The following is a 19,250-nucleotide window of genomic DNA, read 5'->3' as shown; positions in this document are numbered from 1 at the left end:
AGCAGCTGTTAAAGGTCAGCACAAATCCTGTACTTTATCAGTATAAATGAAGTCTAAAACTGCCAAGAAAAGAATGCATTAAATAATGCGGTGATTATTTTCTTGATTTTTTTTCCCCTTCAGAAGTGAAAAGGACCTTTTCAGCAGTTCCATTTTTCTCCTCCTTATTTCAAATTGACAAAGTAAAACACTAATTAAATTATTTATACCAGAAATTTACTTACAGGGATGACACATTTTGTACACAAAGCGAGTAAAACATCTGATACATTGTATAGTGCCAGGTGCAGTTAAGAAAGTGTAATAAAAGTCGGCATCTAGAGGCTAAAAAACCCAACAAACTTGCTGCAATGTTTCATTATCAATTTTATTTCCTACCATACACCAAATGTACAGCACAGAACACAATTTTGTTGTTTTGATGTAAGAAATATTAATTGTATGAAGAAACAGTATACAAACTACTTCAAATTAAAAAATGCATACATCATTGCTCTTTACAAAAGGTCTAATTTACAGTATAGCTCATCAATGCATTTAAACACAAAAAAAGAAAAACAAAAAGAAAAAAAAATCAGTGCACATTACAAAACACATCAAGTACAAGGGAGGCAAATAAATACAAACATACTTCACAGAACATCCTGAGCAAACAACCAAACACAGATAAATTAACCTGAAGCCATAGTAAATCATAATAATAAATACATAGGTCAGTAAGAGATTTTTTTTTACTTAAATAAAATATATAACAAATTTGTTAAAATATTTAGTAAATTAAATTTTAGTCTTTGTAATGAGTGAACTCATTTTGTATGCATTTAACAAGTATAACAAATGTTCGCTTTTTGTTTTTTTAGCAAGGACAATAACTTTAATAGCAAATTTTTGTTTGGTGTCCTCCTATTTATATTAGACAGCACATATGGTAGCTTTTGAAAAATTGATTTAAAAATAAACACAGCTCCTAAGAACATACATTTTCCCCTGTCTAAACTAAGATCGGAGAGTTGAATCAACCCTCAAACAAAAAGCAAGCCCCACCTAATGCAGAACAGTGACCACAGTGCATGAGAGTTGAATCACTTTTGAATAGTACTTTTGTGCAGGAACAGTAATAATATAATTGTATATGTCAAGCCTGTGAATGCCATCATATTCAATCTAAATATAAATGAGGCTAATAAAAATAAACACTTTCATTATAGCACGGAAAAATGAAACACACGCTAGATCCATGTATACATTTACACTGAGGCACATATGCACGTGAGGTGTGTGTGCATACAAAAAAGGCAGTTTAGCTGGTTGTTTATACCTTTTTCTTAAAAAAAATAAATATAAAAAAAACTTTTGAAACAATGCTTAATTACTTACAATCCCTGAAATAGACATTGCCTCTGTTATAGCAACCGCTACTTTCTGACAGATTCAGAAGTTCCACACCCAGGCTAACCAGATACCGAGGCGCACGCCAGCACCTCCATGCAAGTGCTTGTCTTTCCGCACCTCCGTCTGTCTGTATGCTCTATAGCACTTGGTACCCTACCGAAAGACTGGTAACAAGTTCAGTATCAGCCTAGTCTTAGTGAATAAGGATGGGAGAAACCAGTCACGGTGTTGCTACCGTTCGTTCAAAGAGAAAAGCAACCACCGTTGCGCTGGAGTGGTATTATTCCTCTCCAGACCGCTGCCTTCTCAGCTGCCGCTAAGTTCAAACCAGTATTAAATGCCATTTCAGGGGAGATGTGTTCGACTCATTATGTACAAAGCCTTCGGCTTGGGATGCGTTTGCGTTTTTCAAATCCAAATCCATAGCAATACTGGTCACTTGGTTAAAACCTCAGCGTCTCGTACTAAAAAAGTACCAGTCCTATCAAATTACCCTTCTTGTTTAGAGATAATTGTCATTTCCCGCCATGAGCTAACTCTGAAAAAAACTGCAGTGGTAAAATAAATCTGAAGTTCTCTTGAAACATTTTAAATAATCATTCGCATAGGCTAAATCACACAGCCAAGTCAAGTGCTTTGCTGATTGCTATATTTCATTATTGCTAACGTATTCTTTAACACACTGTTTTCCAGCATACTGTGCTTTTAAGAGCCCGAGTTCCCCACTAGTGGGCACCATTTATCTTCTCATTCCATGCATCTTCACATCTCATGTTACCGCAAACCCATCTCTGATAAAAAGCCATTATAAAAAAGCAGGATGTGAGGAAAATAAAACTAGAACCACGGTTCAGTCATTTGTTACTTTCATAGGTTTTTTTTTCTTCCTGTACAAACCCAGCAAGTTATTTAATTTACAGTATAACTTTTCAGTCCATTTAAAATCCCGTTGGAAAATAAATTAATAAACACATTTGTAAAAATATGGCAGGCCGCAAAAATGCTGTTAAAAGATAAAAAAAACAACTCTTTGATTAGAAATAAATAAAAAATATAAAAAATAGTCGCACACACTTTTTACATTCACTTTACAAAAACTGAGTGCAAAAGAAGAAAAAAAAAGAAGTTGTACTGAAATAAATACAATATACTAACAGAGTGCATTGCTGTTAATACAAATAGTCTGTTGTGGTTTTATTCTTTTTTTTATGTCAGCTGGGAAAAAATTAGTGCAATGTTGCAATTGTAAATGCAGCATGGCAACCTACACCCCTTAGCAGTACATGAACTCCTAACAGATCCATCTGGAGTTTACTGCTGTTAAGTAATTTCTGTTGCCCAGCAGCTTTCACATCCTACACATGGATGCCCTTCACTGCCTGTTTGATACTTTCCAGCAGAGCTTTGCATTCGGGGGAATAGTCCCGTTCCAGATTGCTGTACATGTCTGTGAGTGTATTTACATATGCTTCGAAATTCTGCTCACTGATTGGCCCCTAAATGAAGACAAAACAGATTATAATTGTAGGAGAGGAAATAAAGACCAAAAAAAACCCCAAACACCCAACCCCAAAGCATGGAAAAGCAGCAATATGGCAACTGGGGAGAAGTCGTAAACAGGGCAGCCATCCAAATTAATGGAGGGGTTGTAGAAATGAAGGGAGTTGCATGTGCTGGGGGAACCACACACTCTCCAAGCAAGAAAAGGGGTTGGCGATACTGTCAGTGTAACTTGCTTTTTTATTGTGTCCTGTTTGGCTCTGGGATTGTGGCTGACGTCCCTGTAACTGTCCTCACCTAACCTCCCAGCGGCACTCTTGAGGTTGGCAAAGGGGACTGTAACTCTGGAGACCCGAGAACCTTTGTGGATTTGGCCTGCGTTTGCAAGGAAGACATCAAGGAGGCGGACTTTTTGAGAAGGTAGAGCTTTGTTGGCTCCAGAAAAATCACCTGTATGAAACAGGTTAAAGTTCTGATCTAGGAGCAGAGCAAACAAGGATTCTCGGTGTGAAGTTTTCACTCTTTGTGCAGGGTGGATATTCAGGTAGGGAAAAGCCTGTCCTGCACAGGGCAATACAGGGCAGAGATACCAGGGCTGGCTCAGTCCTGGAAGCAACTGCGTCTGCTATCACACAGATTTCATCATCCAGCATCTCTGCAAAGTAAATGAGGCTAAAAGAGCTCTCTGCTAATGCAGCTCCTGCTGGTCCCTGAGCTTGCTCATCTGCTTCAAGTGCTGGCAAAACAGTCTCAAAGAAGGTGCGAAGCTGCTGGCTGTGGTCTTACCATCTGTGGAAGCTGAATGTCAGCAAGGCTGGAGATGAGGGCTTGGCTTAAGCCAGCCAACTCCTTCAACAGGCTCTCGTTGTTCTGCTCTATGAGTTTGTTCTCTTCTTCTATTGTTTTCAAATTGCTCTCCATAGATGTGATCTAAAAGACACAGGCAGGCACAAACACACAAACAGACAGACCCTTGGCAGCATTGTAACTGCAATTTGAACCCAAAATGGCAGTCACGTGATTATGAGAGGGGCCACGATGGAGCTGAAACTCAGGTATGTTTTTTTAGGATAGACATAACTTCTCCATGCAATATTCAGAGCAAGGGAGAGGTTGTATTCACTCTGAACTGATGGACTTTGCTGCTGGTTCATGGAGAAACCTTGTGGCAGCGAGGCGCTGGAGGGTGCCCCACCGCGGGAGGAGGGAATTGAGCTCGGGGGGAAGGTCAGCGTGGAGCTGGGATGGAGAGTGTGGCCGCAGGGCTAGTGGAGGGAAAGAGAGAGGAGGCTGATGTTTACATTGCTGTCCTGCTCTTACAGCATCCCTGCTGATCGACCACAATAGCAAGGGCACGGGTATTAGCTGTTGTGCTACTTTCCTGCCCCGCTCCTGGGTGGAGGGTAGAGCTGTGGGTTGGCTGGGATTAGCAACAGGGCTGGCGCTGGAAACAGCAAGAGAAAAATAGAGTGGAAAGGAAACTGCGAAGTTGAGCACACAACGATCATCGCAAAGATAACGTTCGACCAACAGGATGGAAACGGGGGGCTTGGAAAGAGCAGGAAAAAGCATCCAAGGTAGCAAAATGATATCTTTTCAGCATGAGAGCACTGGGAATATACTCAGCTCTGAAGGCTTATATGTCAAAAGCAGTCCTGAAAAACCGAAGGCAGCAATGGCAGGGCCCGATTCCCCGCTGTTCAGCTCCTCACCCCGCAGCGGGCAGTGGGGCAGCGGGGCAGGGCAGAACCAAGGGCTGCCACCCCTGTGCCTGGCCAGGGCTCTGCAAGGCACAGAGCGATGGAGTCACGTCCACGGCTGTTATGCCCACCCTCTCCTCCTTAGGATGCACATCTCTGCACTACTTAAATGTTTCTTGCTGTGACCACTTTACTTCCCTTCCTCACACAATGTCACACATCAAAACTGTCCCCAGGTGGAGGAACCCCTTTTTGCCTGCCTGCGACTCACTACAACCTCTCCTCTGGAGGGTGCTTGCAGCAGCCTAACACCTGGGCGGGCTAGAATAAAAGGAGAGAGAGCAAGCCGTGTAGGGGACGTGTTGCCTCAGATCAGGCACAGTGATCGCCAGAGAGGACTGGAGTAAGTGTCCCGAGACACTGAATGCCACCACCACTCCCCCCTCACTGCAGTGCAATTTGGAATGGGTATCCCCACAACCTTTGCAGGGTGAAGCCAGATCATTTAGATCCAGCATAGGTGGCATAAACTTCGCCCTTATTTAGACCATACACGCAGTGGTTATTACAAAAGCAGCATGAATCAACACTGTACATTCCACTCTGGTACAACTACAGTGCACTCTGTTTTATATCAGTTTAGACCTATATTCAGTTCCCAGATCTCATTTAGGAACTTTTTTCTTGAACTCTTATTCCTAAAATATTGAGCAAGCTTCTGCTCTTGCTTTTACCTAGTCTGCCCAGGTGAACTCCCAGGTGCATATAGGAATCCCTGTAGGGATGAACGTATTCAGCTCACTCCACAGAACCACAATCAGCATCTTAAAGCCAATTTAATCTCTCCAGTATACAAAAGAATGAAAGAAAATTACTCTTTTCCATAGTTCCCGTCAAACTCGTCTGCTACACAAATTAGCAAAAGGCATCTGTTCTTTACCAGGTGTTGCCTGGAAGCAAAATTCAACTATTTGACAGTGGGTGGACTGAACTAGAGAGATTTTCTTAGGTACACATAAGAACAAAGGCAACTCGCATTAAGAGTTAGAGTGTGCTGGCAAGAGGTAATACCCTCCCTAAAAAACACAGTCATGGGATTCTGCACGGTTTGGTCAACAGAGGTTTGGTCAACAAAGGAAAATGAATGTTTTGTTTGGTAAATATAGTTTGCCAAGATTAGGTCCAAAGTGCCCTGAATTTGTCATTCACCAGATCTTTAAGACAATACCCAGGAACCTGCTGCTTAGTTACAGAAAAAAAAAAAACCAAACCCAAACAAAAACTTGACAAAAAAACATGTAGGATTTTGGTACTTTCAAGTGCCACAGAGTGATGGGAAAACAAGTGCACAGGAGACTTACTGTGTTTAAACATAGCATTTACATAGCATTTAATTTATTTATTGTACTTAAACATAGCATAAGAAAAGGTAAAACTTTCACGTCAATGTCATACCTGGGTTTGAAGTTTCATCATGTCAGCTTCAATTTTAAGATTGGATTCATTCAGTTCTTTTATTTCTTCATCCAAGTGTCTGATTTCTTCATCACTCTCAATACCTGCAAATAGTTGAAAATACCAATATCAGATTTAAAGTGCCCACATGTAAATGGATGTATGAGTAACAAGCTGAGTTACCAGTTACTGAACAAGAGGAAGATAACAAGCTTTTGATCAAATGATTGATCCTTAAATTGCTTCGCTTTTACTGTCAAAATTGTTTCCTAGCTGTAAAACATCTATATGAGCTGAAACATAGTAGGGGCTTTCTGAGCCTTTGTGTTTCACAATTCTTTTTTTCCAGTGCAACATGCAACTACAAGCTGGAGGGTACAGAAAGGAAAAATTGCCCAGAAAGTGGAAAGTTTATTATAAAACATGAGAAGGTATTTACAATGGGTTTTTTCATTTTAAAAGAAACGTAACAGCAAGCCTTCGCTTTGCAGGGAACACCCCAGGGTAACATCTCCACTAGTATAATCGCTGACTTTAGTAAGCTCATCTGTACCTCCTTCTGATCTTGCAAGAAGTTCTGTGGGGGCAAATCTCTGTACAGAATAACTTCAAGAAGCACAGCCTTAGTTACATGTGATAAATAGTGAAATTTAAATAACAGCAAAAGGGAAATTGTCAGGAATCTAAGCAGCATTACAGAAAAAAAAAAGGAAGGAAGACTTTTACATCCCCGCAAGTTAGATGGCAAAGAAAAAAAATCTTCAGGTCCTTAACGAAAGCCTTGTCCTGAAAAATACTGAGCAGCTACAGCTGCTGGCAATACACGTCCCTCTTTCTGCTTAGTATCACTCTGAGACCAACTCTGCCTAGAGATTTGTGCCACTGTTGTCGTTACTGCTTTAAAACCTAGAGCCCTGAACTGAGTCTAGTGGGGAGCCAGCTTGGGAAATCTGTAAGCAGCAGTCCCTGCCCCGGTGAAAACATGGACACATGGAAGCAAACTCATTTGCCCAGCATAACACAACCGTTTTGCTCAGCAGCCGGAGGTATAAAGACTGAGTTCGCTGAATCCTGGCTCAATGCCCAACTTTCTAAAGCATAGAGTATAAGAAAGGAGACTCCTACATATTGTCCCTATAACTATTTGGTAATTGTTCCTTTACACTTGGGTTAGTAAAATTGTCTGCACAGATACCAAACCATGTAGTATTCAAGTTAGGGAGAGGAGTCAATTTCTGCACACAATATTTATCCCTTCTTACCTTAGTCATCAGCTAGCTAAGTCCTCTTGATCTGTAACTAATAATGTATTAGTAATAACAATATTGAAAGCATCTCCAAATCAAAAAATAATGTTCTGAGACAAGATGAGAGCATACCCTCAATGTTGAGTTATCATGATGTAAATGAGAATAATTTTATAATCTCTCATGCAAAGATTTTTGTTATTCAAGATTTGTTATTGCTAGAGACAACTGAAAGGAGTGAGAATTAATGCCAGAATGGCATAATAGGGCATAAGTATAAATGGGAGTCAGGGCCCTTCTATCTAAGTAAATGTCATCATCTTTTACAAATCTCCTTACCACCACTTGCTTTAAGCTTGATAGTCATTAATTCTTCCGAAATTTTGCCCTTTTTTATGGCTTGTGCATTCAGAGGACAACCAGACAGGCTGAAACGGATAGGAAAAAAAACATTAGCACCCACTTGAAAATGGCAACAATCCTTTCAGGCAATATTGTCATGCACTTGGACAGACCTCTGTACCTAAGGTCACATCAGTATCTCCATTATAGCATAGCTTCGGGGAATGACATAACTCGTAAAGAGCCATTTAACTGTATATTCCAGCTTGAAAATTGACACAGAAATCTCAACCTATAAGTAAACAACTCTTAAGCATATTTCAGAATAATCAAAATAGCAGTGGCAGCTACTGTTAAGTTATGTGAAGATGCATTTACAGAATTCTTAACGTTCCAACACTTATAAATAAAAATTCTCTATTGTTTTTATTGAGGGCTTGTGCTCCAGAGGAGAGTGGCAGTATGGTCCTTTAAAATGGTAAGTTTACTATCCTAAAAAAAAATTAGTTAATGGAATGATTTCCACGGTGCACAACTATTGTATCATTTTGTTGATACATAATAATGATCAATACAATAATAACTCTGGATATATCCTATAGACTGTAATAGCTTTTTTGAATGGTTCTATTATATAGTCAGTTTGCTTTTTAACCACTGTTCACATTAAATTACGTTTTGCTATTTCAAAGCTTACAATTTCATCAGCTGGTAATTATCTGAGGCAATTTTTATAGCCCACTAAAGGGCTAAGATGAATTGCACTGTCTTAATACTATCTTTATAAATAACAAAGAAGAAATACCCATATGCTGAAGAACTGGCAGAAGGATTTGTATTCCGATGTAGCCAAGTAAGGAGTGAAGGAAAATTTTGTTCCACAGAAAAATGGTTGATTTTTGTGTGTGTGAAAATTAAAACCAAAAATCCTAGCAGACATGGTGCTTCCACACGGAAAGAAAAAAAAAAAACAACTTTTGCGGGTAAGTTATCTTCACACTGGCTTAGCTAAAAGGGAAAGATGCTAGTTCTCCAGTTCTAAAATGCTTCTTAGTATCTCTGCCCAGAGCAGGTAACTAACTGGAAGAATGTGTCAAAGCCATGAATTACTTGTTAGGTTTCAAATGTCCTAGGAAAGGATATCATATCACAAAGCTATATTTACTACCTCATTTTAACTAACATGACCTTGAGTGTGATCCAGCCTTATGCAGGACAGAAATCATCTGTAGTATGAGCTGCAACCAGCTAACATACTATTTATGTTATTCACTTAATTAGCCCCAATTTACAGTAGTGTCCTAATGTAAAGACTTTAACATGGGATGTAGATCGTAAAGTTAGGGTAACACTGGACTCTGACTGAATTTGTTCAAGTCACCTTGGACATTCTTGTATTGGAGAAGTTGGTTCAGAGTGTTAGAAAGAAAGGAAAGAAAGTACAGAATATAGACTTAATTCCTATAACAGACAGAAGACCAAACTTTACCAGGTATTAATTCAGATTCTATAGCCAGATTCTTTGAGTAATATTGATTGAACATGGTCAAATCATACTAGTGTTTTCACAGTGATATGTAAAATCATAGCGTTTATTGCTACTGGTTATATGTGTGATTCCTGCTTTGTAAGGATAGTTTTCTTTGTCAGATTGTTATAACTTCAAACTTATGTAATCCGTATGAGTCCTACATGTTTGCTTTTTTGTGTGGTTCTAGCTATTTAAATATAAAGTTTATGAAAACAGCTCTTCCACTGGTAGAAGGATGAAACGAATGCAGCCATTGCTGTTGCTAAATCTTTTCTGGTGGCATTTCAGTGATATTTGCATTTTCCATAAAAGCTATACAGATACAGCTCCATATTTGCCTAGGAAAGAACTCTATTAAATTTTAAACCATATAGAAACTGTGCTAATCTGAAGAAAAGACCCTGGAAAGTCACACTGCAATGGGAACATAGAAAAAGAGTAAAAAGTTGATCCCAACTCTCTGAAAGTTATTTTGATCCATATTACTTCAGCTGCAATGTAAACTATGTTGTTACTTAAAAGACTTCAGCACAATTTATTCAGACTGTAACCTCACATGTTGCCAATTCAACAGTGGAATGTTAAGGAAAAATAAAAGAGAAAACACAAAGTTATACCTTCTGTGGGTGACAAAAACATTATTAACATGACCCAGCCCGTTGCAGCCTGGCAAAGGACAGTGTGGCAGCTCTTGTTTGTTCAGTTTCCAGGATAGTGAAGACCCATTGACGGGACTCTCCTTCTGTCTCTTGGCAGCCAAAGGACAACCAGAAGCAGTGCGATGAGAAGTGTATTTACCTGATATGTGACCTTGGCCGTCACAGCCTATCACTGGACATCTACAGAAACACAGCAAAAGAACCCCTGTTTTCGCTGGAGAGAGCAGGCAAAGACAGTCTCAAGAAAGTCTGAGAAAATCATTCCAGCTGCCTGTGCCACTTTGCATTAATGGATTAAGACTCGGTCCCCGGAGGCACACTAGCTGAGCATCCAATTCATGTCAAGCTGAGTTATGGGGGTTCAGCTGATCTTAAGATTAGGCAATTTAAAATACAGTCATAGAGCCTAAGAAACTAAAACATTCATTTAGATAGTATTTTACCAGAAAAGAAAATTGAAATTCTATCACAGGCAAGAAATCACGCTTCTACAAGTGTATGGAAAGTGAACATTCTCTCCTCTCTCTCTAGGTTTCTGGCATGAAACAGAGGCTGGGTTCCTGTACCTGGAAAACTTGTATCATCTCATGCAAATACTTGCAAAGAAAGGTTTGGGATTTTTTTGCACTGCTCTGTCAGTGTTATGCAGCCTCTCATACATCATTAGCAAGTATTAACAACAACATTGGGTGTGCAACTAAATCTTCATATTATATTCTGGCAATTATCATTTACTGATTTTAATGGAATGTGCGTCCAAGTCAGGAATGTAGTGAGTCTCTGCTGAGTTTCCAGTTTTCACCTTAAGTGAAATTGTAATTTATTTATAGAGGAAAGACATGAGACATACATTTAAGTTCTCTGGGACATATTTTTAAGGTGTCACTCTGATTTAATTAGCTGATATGTCAAGATTTCACTACAGGCAGAAATAATTTGTTTTCCTTCATTTTGCCAAATTTTCCAACCAAGTGGCACTTTCATAGCACTGTTTAAAATAATTGGACCAATGCAAGCAGATATAGCAATCCTTCCTCACTGTTCAAGCTCCAAGGTGAGGGACTCCACCAGCTTCGCTAGAAGCAGAAACACTTGATTCGGCTCCAGCTCTAGGCCATATCATCATGTGGCTCAGATTAACTGGGGCATCTCCTATGATGCCTCAAGTCCTGAGCTCTTACAGGTTTTTTTCCCCCTTCACTGCTGGTAGACTTCTGCTTTTGTACTCACTTAAGTTCAGGGTCTTCTTTTTCTTCCTTGGTAGGAGTCACTTTGATACCTCCTTTCCTGGCACGAGGACAACCAGATAAGCTGAAAGAAGCACACAGAATAAAAGCCACCTCTTTCTGCTGCTGCTTGCTGAGAACCCCAAGCGCTGCAGCCCTGTGTGATGGAACGGCTTTTACCTTCTGTGGGATGCATAGTTCCCTGTCACGTGGCCAGAGCCGTCACAGCCAGGTGTCGGGCACCTATGGAATAATACAGGGAGCTTACAAAATACGGCTTCAAAGGTACACAGTAAATAACACGTACATTCTACATGTTGTCTAGGGTGGAAGAAAGAACAGCAGAGCTTTTGTTGAATAATTAAAACTAGTTCTTATTGATTTTTTTTTTAAATGAGCAGACTCCTTTTTTTTTTTTTTCTTTCATAACAGAGTTTTAGTAAGGAACGTGAAATATATTGCATATGATGTGCAGATTTAATTAGTTTATAACACTGTTTGCACCAAACATTTTTCCTTGTACAGGATCAACCTTACAAAAAAAAAAGGCAACTTGATATAGATCTATTTGTAAATTTACTGTTATGTGTTTGTTGTTTATTCTTCTGATGTTTTCAGGTACAGATATAAATAAGCACTTTGCCGGTATTTACAGAAGGGAAAATGGAAGCAGAGAAGCAGTTTTACTTTTGGGTATCAGTAGATGATACCTGGAATTTGAATTTAATAATTCTAAATTCTAGCACTGTAAGCATATAACAGGACCATATCTTTCTAGTGCTAGATTCAATTGGGTATTCAGCTTAGCCATTGGGTTATGCTTATGTCTCATAGTTAAGGGGTTTCTCTGTGTGTGTGCAACAAACAAGCCCTTTCAAGTACGACTGTTTAATACTAAAACATCCATAAAATGCAAAGAAACAAACCTGCCCGTTACTGTGTTTTTGCAAGTGGTCTGGGGGGGTGGGCTTCTTACTTGCTGGTCGTGCATGAAGAATGCACTCCAAAAGCCTCCTGGAGTCAGTAGGTCTTTCCGCTGACTTCTATGGGGTTTGGAGCAGGACCTTACTGGTAGCACCTTCCATCTCAGAAGTTCAGATGTATTTTGGGTTTTTTTCATTTAAGGCTATTGTATCTCTTGTGTGGGTTTTTGGTTTGGTTTGGGTTGGGTTTTTTTTAAGAGAAGAGAAACACAGCTCAGCACACAAAGCAGCACAAAAGAAATATTTACCTTTAGAAGTTGTGCCAGCTATTTCTGTATCATACAGCACACAGTTCTTGTGCTAAGCATCCCTAAGGGCCTTTTGAATGCTATGATTTTTACAGAGAATCAGAATTACAGAAAGAATTGTGCCAAGTAATCTTGTAATGAACCATTAAGGAAACTTGCATTGTTCAACACTCTCTTAAGGGTCTCAGTTGGTACTGAATCTTTCCTGAGGTGAGAAGGTGGGTGATTTAATCTAGTCGTTGGTAGGCTGACATGGAAAACACCTACAAATATAATTGTAATATCACATCTGAGTGTGCAGGTGTATCTCTTCACAGAATATTTAAAACTATTTTTCTGTGAACAATTAATTTGTCAAAAATGTGATTTCTTTTGGACATGAACAAATTTATTCACTGATTCAAGTAGAATTCAGCAAATAATTTCAACTGAAGAAAGGGGAGACTTTTTTTTTTTAAAGATAATGTCAAAACATTTCATGATGACATTTTCTGAACAAAATATTTTGGCAGAACGACATGCCTCACACTGACAGCGAAGGTAGAGGTGTGGGTTGCAGAGTGCCAGATATGCTCAACAGTGTAGAGATAAATGTTGACCTGTCTGAGTGTGGGACAAGGACTGGGCACAATGTCATGTGGAGCAGGCAGCAAGGGCAGATGTCTGGAGAGAGTGAATGCTCACAAGTAAATCCAGAACACCTGCCAAATACTATCGGTATTAATTTTGGTTACTTGTTCTATCAGATGATCACAGATGGAAGAGCTGTCCACATACACTGGACGTGGATTTTAATTCAGTAAGAGCTCTTTGTGGGAGACATTCAGATCATGAGTCTGAGAGTTATGGACTTAAAAAAGGCACTGAACCAAATTGAAATCTCCCCATCTTTATTTACCACTTCTGTTAGATTCAGGCAGCAGTTAGATTTCACAATCAGGTTAGAGTCCAAAGTATCCTTGAGGTCGTTCAAGATTTGAGACTGAGATATTATCAATACTGATGAAATTATAAGATGATATTTCAGGTGGACTACTGACAAATTAGTAAGAAGCTTTACTAGCAAAACTCCTAAGCTTGACCACTGGGTTGGGTTTTCCGAATATTGGTTATATCTTTGTACAGATTGTGAAAATCCACAATACAAGATACACCAACAATGTATTGCCTTACAGTCAGTAAAACTGTGGATCTTCATCAGCTTTTAACTGGCTGATGAGTTTGGCCTAGTGCCCCAACTTAGGGAGTCATCCTCTGTTTTTGATTCCCGTGCAGAGCCAAGAAAATCAAACTTACATTGGAGGGCCAGAGGCCTCAGGAGCTCAAGCTAAAAGATGTCAACACTCAAGTGGTTGTAGGTCACAGATTATTTTACAATTCATCAAGTTTGTTTTCCAAGAACATATCTCTCAGTGAATTAACACAGAAATTCTTATAACTGTGCATTGAGTACCTGTTATTTTGTTCCCTTCTCCAAGAGGGTTGCTTTATCTTTAGGTAAATGAACTACAGCTACACATAGAATTGATACACTGAGCTGCAGATCTAGGAGCATTTCTGGTACTTTTACTCCCTGGAAAGCTCACAGAGATGGTTGGATATGAACTTTAGTTAAGGCAAACCCACAGAGGTCAACTGAGAAAACTATTGACTGAAATATGTCATGCTGCCTACGGAATATGTATCAGTATCAATGTGTGTTGTGTGAAACCTGTCTAGAAGAACTGCTAGAATCTCTCCTAAAATTGACATATAACCACTGAATCAACTTGTCTAAGGATAGGACTGACTACTTATTCCTTAAAGTTTCTGAACTGTAAGTAAATATCTTTCTGAGGTAGACTTTTAAAATTCTTTAAGGCTTAATAAGCAGCTCTTTGGTGAAATAGGTCAATCAGTCATAATTCTCCCTTATAGCTTTAAAATGAGTCATCATCAACTTTAGTATGTTTTAATTCGACCACCTTAGATTGCTGTGTGCAAGCAAGAATCCTCAGATTAACATTTCTTGAAACTGACTCAATGGCTCACTTTCTGAACATATCTTCCTTATTTCCAAACTGTAGATCACATGGAGGCCTTGTATCTTCGCTGGCTTAGAGTTTCATAATTAAAGCCAAAATCGTATCTTGATTCTGGCAAATTAGACGTGAATAACATTTGGGAAAAATACACAGCTTTTTCATATTCATTCCTAACTACATAAGGGTACTTGCATGGCCTGATTCTATGAGCATTTATGCCCTCTGCTCACATAGCAATAGTAAAATTAACTATTGATATCACTGTACTATACCAGAGCAGACTCGATTGCAGTTTTCAATGTATGATTTCATTTAGCAAACGCTTATCAAAAGCAGAGGTTTGTTTAAAATTTCACCTGAACAAGGTTTGCGGGAAGCTAAAATAAGGTGGTACGTTTGTGGAAAATACTTTTATTTAGCCCTTTTTGCTATTGCAAATTGTCTGTGAACAGATTTGGATTTTTGCTCTTTTTCTAGTTAATTGAAATTAAATGCTAAGTGCGTTATGCAACATATTTTTGTCTGTGAAATGTTCATGAACTTTGACTTTGTCTTTCACAACTCACTTATTATACATGGCGTACAGTGTGCGGTTTGTCATTTAAGTCATATGCTGTTGCTCCTCTTTCCTTATGGCATGACCAAAACTCTAGAAGCTTTAGTGGAAAAATAACCATATTGGTATGCAAATTTCCTTATTCACACATGAATATGGGGGGGGGGCGCTGCATGAGGAGCAACTATTCAAAATATTTGTGTGAGTGTCTACGTATGGCAGAAAGCCAACAAAAGCAGGGACAAATATATATGACTCAGCAAATGATTTCAAATTTGTCAGCATTTTCGCACGTCAGTTCATTGCTTCTTGTGCTGTTCTCTTTAAAACAAACTAAACCTAAATTTTATACCTTTAAGACTCCGAGATGGAAAAACTGAAGAATTGTGCCAGTGTGTCAGTTTACCTACGGCTTTGGGAACTGCTTTGAACTGTTGCCCGTATAAATGGCCTTTTCTTTTTGCCTGCTATTTTGCTGCATCTCCAGCAGGTTAAACTCCATAGCTACCATCAGTTCAGTATTTTGTTTATAATTCAAGTTGTCGGACTAGAAGATGAGACCACTAACATTTGATCTGAAGAAGCTAGCTTCTGACTAAACCACTGAGTCAAGCCTAAATATCATTCCTACTATTAATACCATTAGAACAGCGTAATAGTACCATGATCAGACTTTATTTTCTTCGATCTGGACTAGGGATGAACCTAAAGGACAGAAAGGATAGTCACAGGATTCTCCCCTTTTCACACGCATTCACGAGTTTTTCCAAGCCATCTATTATGGGATCCAATTTACAAGTTGCAGAGGGAAAGCTATGAAAGAACTCTAATTATCCTTTCCTCTTCCCTACATCCTTATTGACAAAGCCAATTCAATAACTAGATGACTGGTTGCCAGTGCCTCTCTTGACTACAGATTTTTGAAATATTCATATGTCCCTATACATCTGTCTATATAGCAGAGCCTGCACAGTCCTTTTGTAAGTGACATTTCATGGTGAGAATTATGCCAGCACAAAATCATATGACTTAATGTCTGCTTCAGTGACATTAAACTCATAGTTTATGGTAGTGAATGATAAAAAATGATTTGCAAGAGTTCTGGTCTCATTTTTAGATTTATTCTAACTAGATTTATTTCTAACTACATAATTCTAATTTGTTCTAACTGTATCAGACTGAGTTATTTCCCAGATCTGTCTTACATGTTAGATATTTTCTATTTCTCTCTGATTCAGAAATACTGTGAGAACAGTATCTCTCCTAGTGTTTACAATTTTTCCCCCCAGGTCCTGGTTAATTCATGAAAATGGAGGGGTGCAAAAATGAAGAAAGGCAAATGGAGAAAAGTAAACTCTATTTCACTCAAAAGCTTTCAAACCAATTCACTTCAAATTTTGGAAAAAGGTTTGACATAACTCAGAGCAATTCAAATGGCCAACTGCATTAACGTAGGGAACATGTGGATTGAAGATAAATAACAATAACATTTGTGCTATTATCAATACTTACTTAAGCTCCTGAGAGTTAGCAGCCATAAGAGATTTTAATGTCTTGTCAGCTAACGGGCACCCAGAAACGCTGAAAAAAGAATGATGTGAAATGTTTTACTAAAACAGAACATTTTTTTTCTTAAAACATCAACCTCCAGACAATCTATGACTTAGAATGAGAGAAAAGAGATCCTCAAATATTTGCTCTTGGCAAAGGAGGAGCAGCCAATATCAGGCTGTAGTTCTTAAATTACTGGAAACATATACAATCAGGACCAAAGGTTTCTAACCCCTGTAAAGCTTTGCATGGGGAGGCAGTGATACAGAGAGTCCTTCCTTTATGTTGCCTACATGAAGGGCAGTTTCAACCCCTAGGTTGACAGTAGGCTACTCTGAGGAAAATATTTAGCATCCTCAGATTATGTTAAGAGATCTAGGAATTTCAAAGCCATTCATAGAGATACCTGCAGAAACCTCATTAAAATCTTGTACACCAGCATCTGTACAGAGTGCTTGTATACTTAGGGAAATGAAAACCTTACTAAATGACTTATCTACAGGTCTCAGCTAAGACATGCAGCTACAGCAGTAAGCACATGCTGCTTAACTCCATCAGTCTATTGAGCCCAAACCTTCACAAAATATAAAACCCAGGAAAACCAGCCACATTTCTGTATGGATTATTTTCTGCAAACCAGTTTTGAATACTTATCCATGGTTAGTATAAAAATGTTCAAAGATGACAATAGCTAAAAGTAGCTCTATTTCCTGCTTTAGACTTCCTGTTGTTTCTTACCTGCGGTGTGAGGCATAGTTTCCTGTTACATGACCGCTACCATCACATCCTGGAGTTGGACAGCTAGGCAAAGAAGATGCAAAGAGAAATTAGAGTATGTATAATACCACACATAGCTCACCCTACCCTACAGTGTATTACGTAATGATCCTTAGGGCAATCACATTCATCATTACGCATGTCAACACTATCATGACAATACAGAAAACTAGCAAAACTTACACAACACTTCTAGTTTTCAATTATTACTTGAAGCATAGATGGAAAAAAGTTTTCCTATTTCCACCATGCAAACGAGTCAAAACCTTATTTTTTTAATCTATATCATCTGAAACCACCATGCTTTGCGTAGATTTTTTGGTTGAGACTTGAGTTCTTAAAAGGACAGTTTCATTACTGGTACCAAATTTTGACAGCAATCCATAATCATTAGCGATGAAGTTTCTGATCTGATCTCCTGTGTAACACAGGCCAGAGAACAGTAATTTTCAAAATAATTACCTCGATTTCTCACTAAAATAAGGCACCTTCTTTAGAAACACATCCAATCTTTATTTGCTGACATAAGTGAAAAATTAGGTGTGATGGTTGCTTCCGGAACAGAAAGCGCATCAAGCTCACATAGCTGAAGTTCAGAATTAAGCACAAAAGTTTCCCAAGATGTTTCTCAGCTGAACTGAGAAGTGATACAAAGATGGTGTACATTTAGCACAACAAATATGTCCCTTTATGCCAAGAGATGGAGATATGTTTGACCTGGAGAAGATGTTATAGCTTCTGTTTTTACTCAGCCCTTCTTCAGTCATAGCACTGAGCTCATTTATCAAATTGGGATACAGTCCTCTGCAAGAGGGCGAAGACATCAAGAAATGCAATTTATGCATGGAGGGGGAGGGGTAGGTGAATTAAGTATACCTTTCTACAGTATTTTACAACACTAACACCAACCCTTCAGAGTCACCTTAAAAAGGGCTGTGCCATCTTTCACTGGGCCCGTGGATAAGAAGGGCAAGCAGAAACTACAAAAACTTTTAGCTGGTGCTCCATAGTAATGAGTAAGGGGTACCTAAGATCCTCACCCGGCTATTTTGTCTGAGCTGGCAGAGTGCTAGGAACTTTTTCAAACCTGTAAAGAAGCCTTAGGAAGACATCAGCCTCATTTTCACAGCCCAGTTCAACCTGAGCAATGCAATTATGGGCAAGAGAATTAATATGGAAAAATAGAAAGCATATGCTAGGAGATGGTATTTTTAAATTAGTTCACTGCAACTGAGCTAACCATGTCAGAATTTTTTTTTCTGCAAGTGCTTATGTCATATTAAAAACTTCCTCATGATGGAGCCACCTGTATTGAATTGTTCTGTACAAGTTCTGAGCTCAATGGGATCATAGAAATGCAGTCTGTTCCCTGTATTACCTATAGATTCTTCTGATAAATTAAAATTATTTCTTATTTAATTTTCTGGACAGCTACATTTTAGATACCTGTTTCTACTAGCTGTTTGAAAATAACACAGTAAAACCACTGTAAGCTGATCATCACCCTTATAAATACTTTGGGAATTATTTAGGATAGTAGAAAAGTATTTTACAGACATCTCAAAACAGGTCAATATCACAAAGGAATAAATATTACAAAAGAAAAGCCATTAGTCTTCAGCAAACAAACTCTCAGTGAATTTTGTATGCATTTGTTTTAGAAGAGGCAAAACAAACCTGACCTGTAGCAATTTAGGTCATGAACTACAACCGTAGATACAATGTGGAGAGTAGACAACATGCAGACTGCACCGCATGAGGGGAAAGAATCACTCTTCACAGCAGCTTGCCCCAGGGAAATGTAATTTCTAAAGACAGAGGCGGATCTAACTGATTCAGTGCCACTGAATCTGGGGAGCAGGACACAAGGTGACAGGATGCGACTCATTTATTTCTGGGTGAGCCTGAGGTGATACATTATGGGCTATCATCATGAAGCGATACGGAGTGCACTTGTCTAGAGAGACCTACTTTGGCTTGGGACAGAAAGAAAAGTGGTATAAATGATTGCTAAGTCCTAGTAGACTATTACAGTGAAAACACCCTCTTGATATCAAAA

At 38.8% G+C, this 19,250-nt stretch overlaps 1 protein-coding gene across 2 annotated transcripts in view; it reads right to left on the bottom strand.

Moving 5' to 3' along the window:
- Positions 1-350: 350 nt before the first annotated feature.
- Positions 351-19,250, bottom strand: part of ST18 (ST18 C2H2C-type zinc finger transcription factor) — a 167,379-nt gene continuing 148,479 nt past the window's right edge. For both annotated transcript variants that reach the window (XM_075141873.1, XM_075141874.1), the window contains 9 exons: positions 17,153-17,215; positions 16,376-16,444; positions 11,233-11,295; positions 11,057-11,137; positions 9,785-10,006; positions 7,634-7,722; positions 6,048-6,151; positions 3,679-3,822; positions 351-2,888 (listed from right to left, as the gene is read on the bottom strand). In XM_075141873.1, the coding sequence (XP_074997974.1) occupies positions 2,748-2,888; positions 3,679-3,822; positions 6,048-6,151; positions 7,634-7,722; positions 9,785-10,006; positions 11,057-11,137; positions 11,233-11,295; positions 16,376-16,444; positions 17,153-17,215 (976 nt within the window). In that variant the 3' untranslated portion in view covers positions 351-2,747. The remainder of the gene's footprint in view (positions 2,889-3,678; positions 3,823-6,047; positions 6,152-7,633; positions 7,723-9,784; positions 10,007-11,056; positions 11,138-11,232; positions 11,296-16,375; positions 16,445-17,152; positions 17,216-19,250) is intronic.

Source organism: Calonectris borealis, chromosome 2 (genome assembly GCF_964195595.1).
Source record: "Calonectris borealis chromosome 2, bCalBor7.hap1.2, whole genome shotgun sequence".
NCBI classification, from domain to species: domain Eukaryota; kingdom Metazoa; phylum Chordata; class Aves; order Procellariiformes; family Procellariidae; genus Calonectris; species Calonectris borealis.
This window is presented reverse-complemented; position numbering and strand designations above follow the sequence as displayed.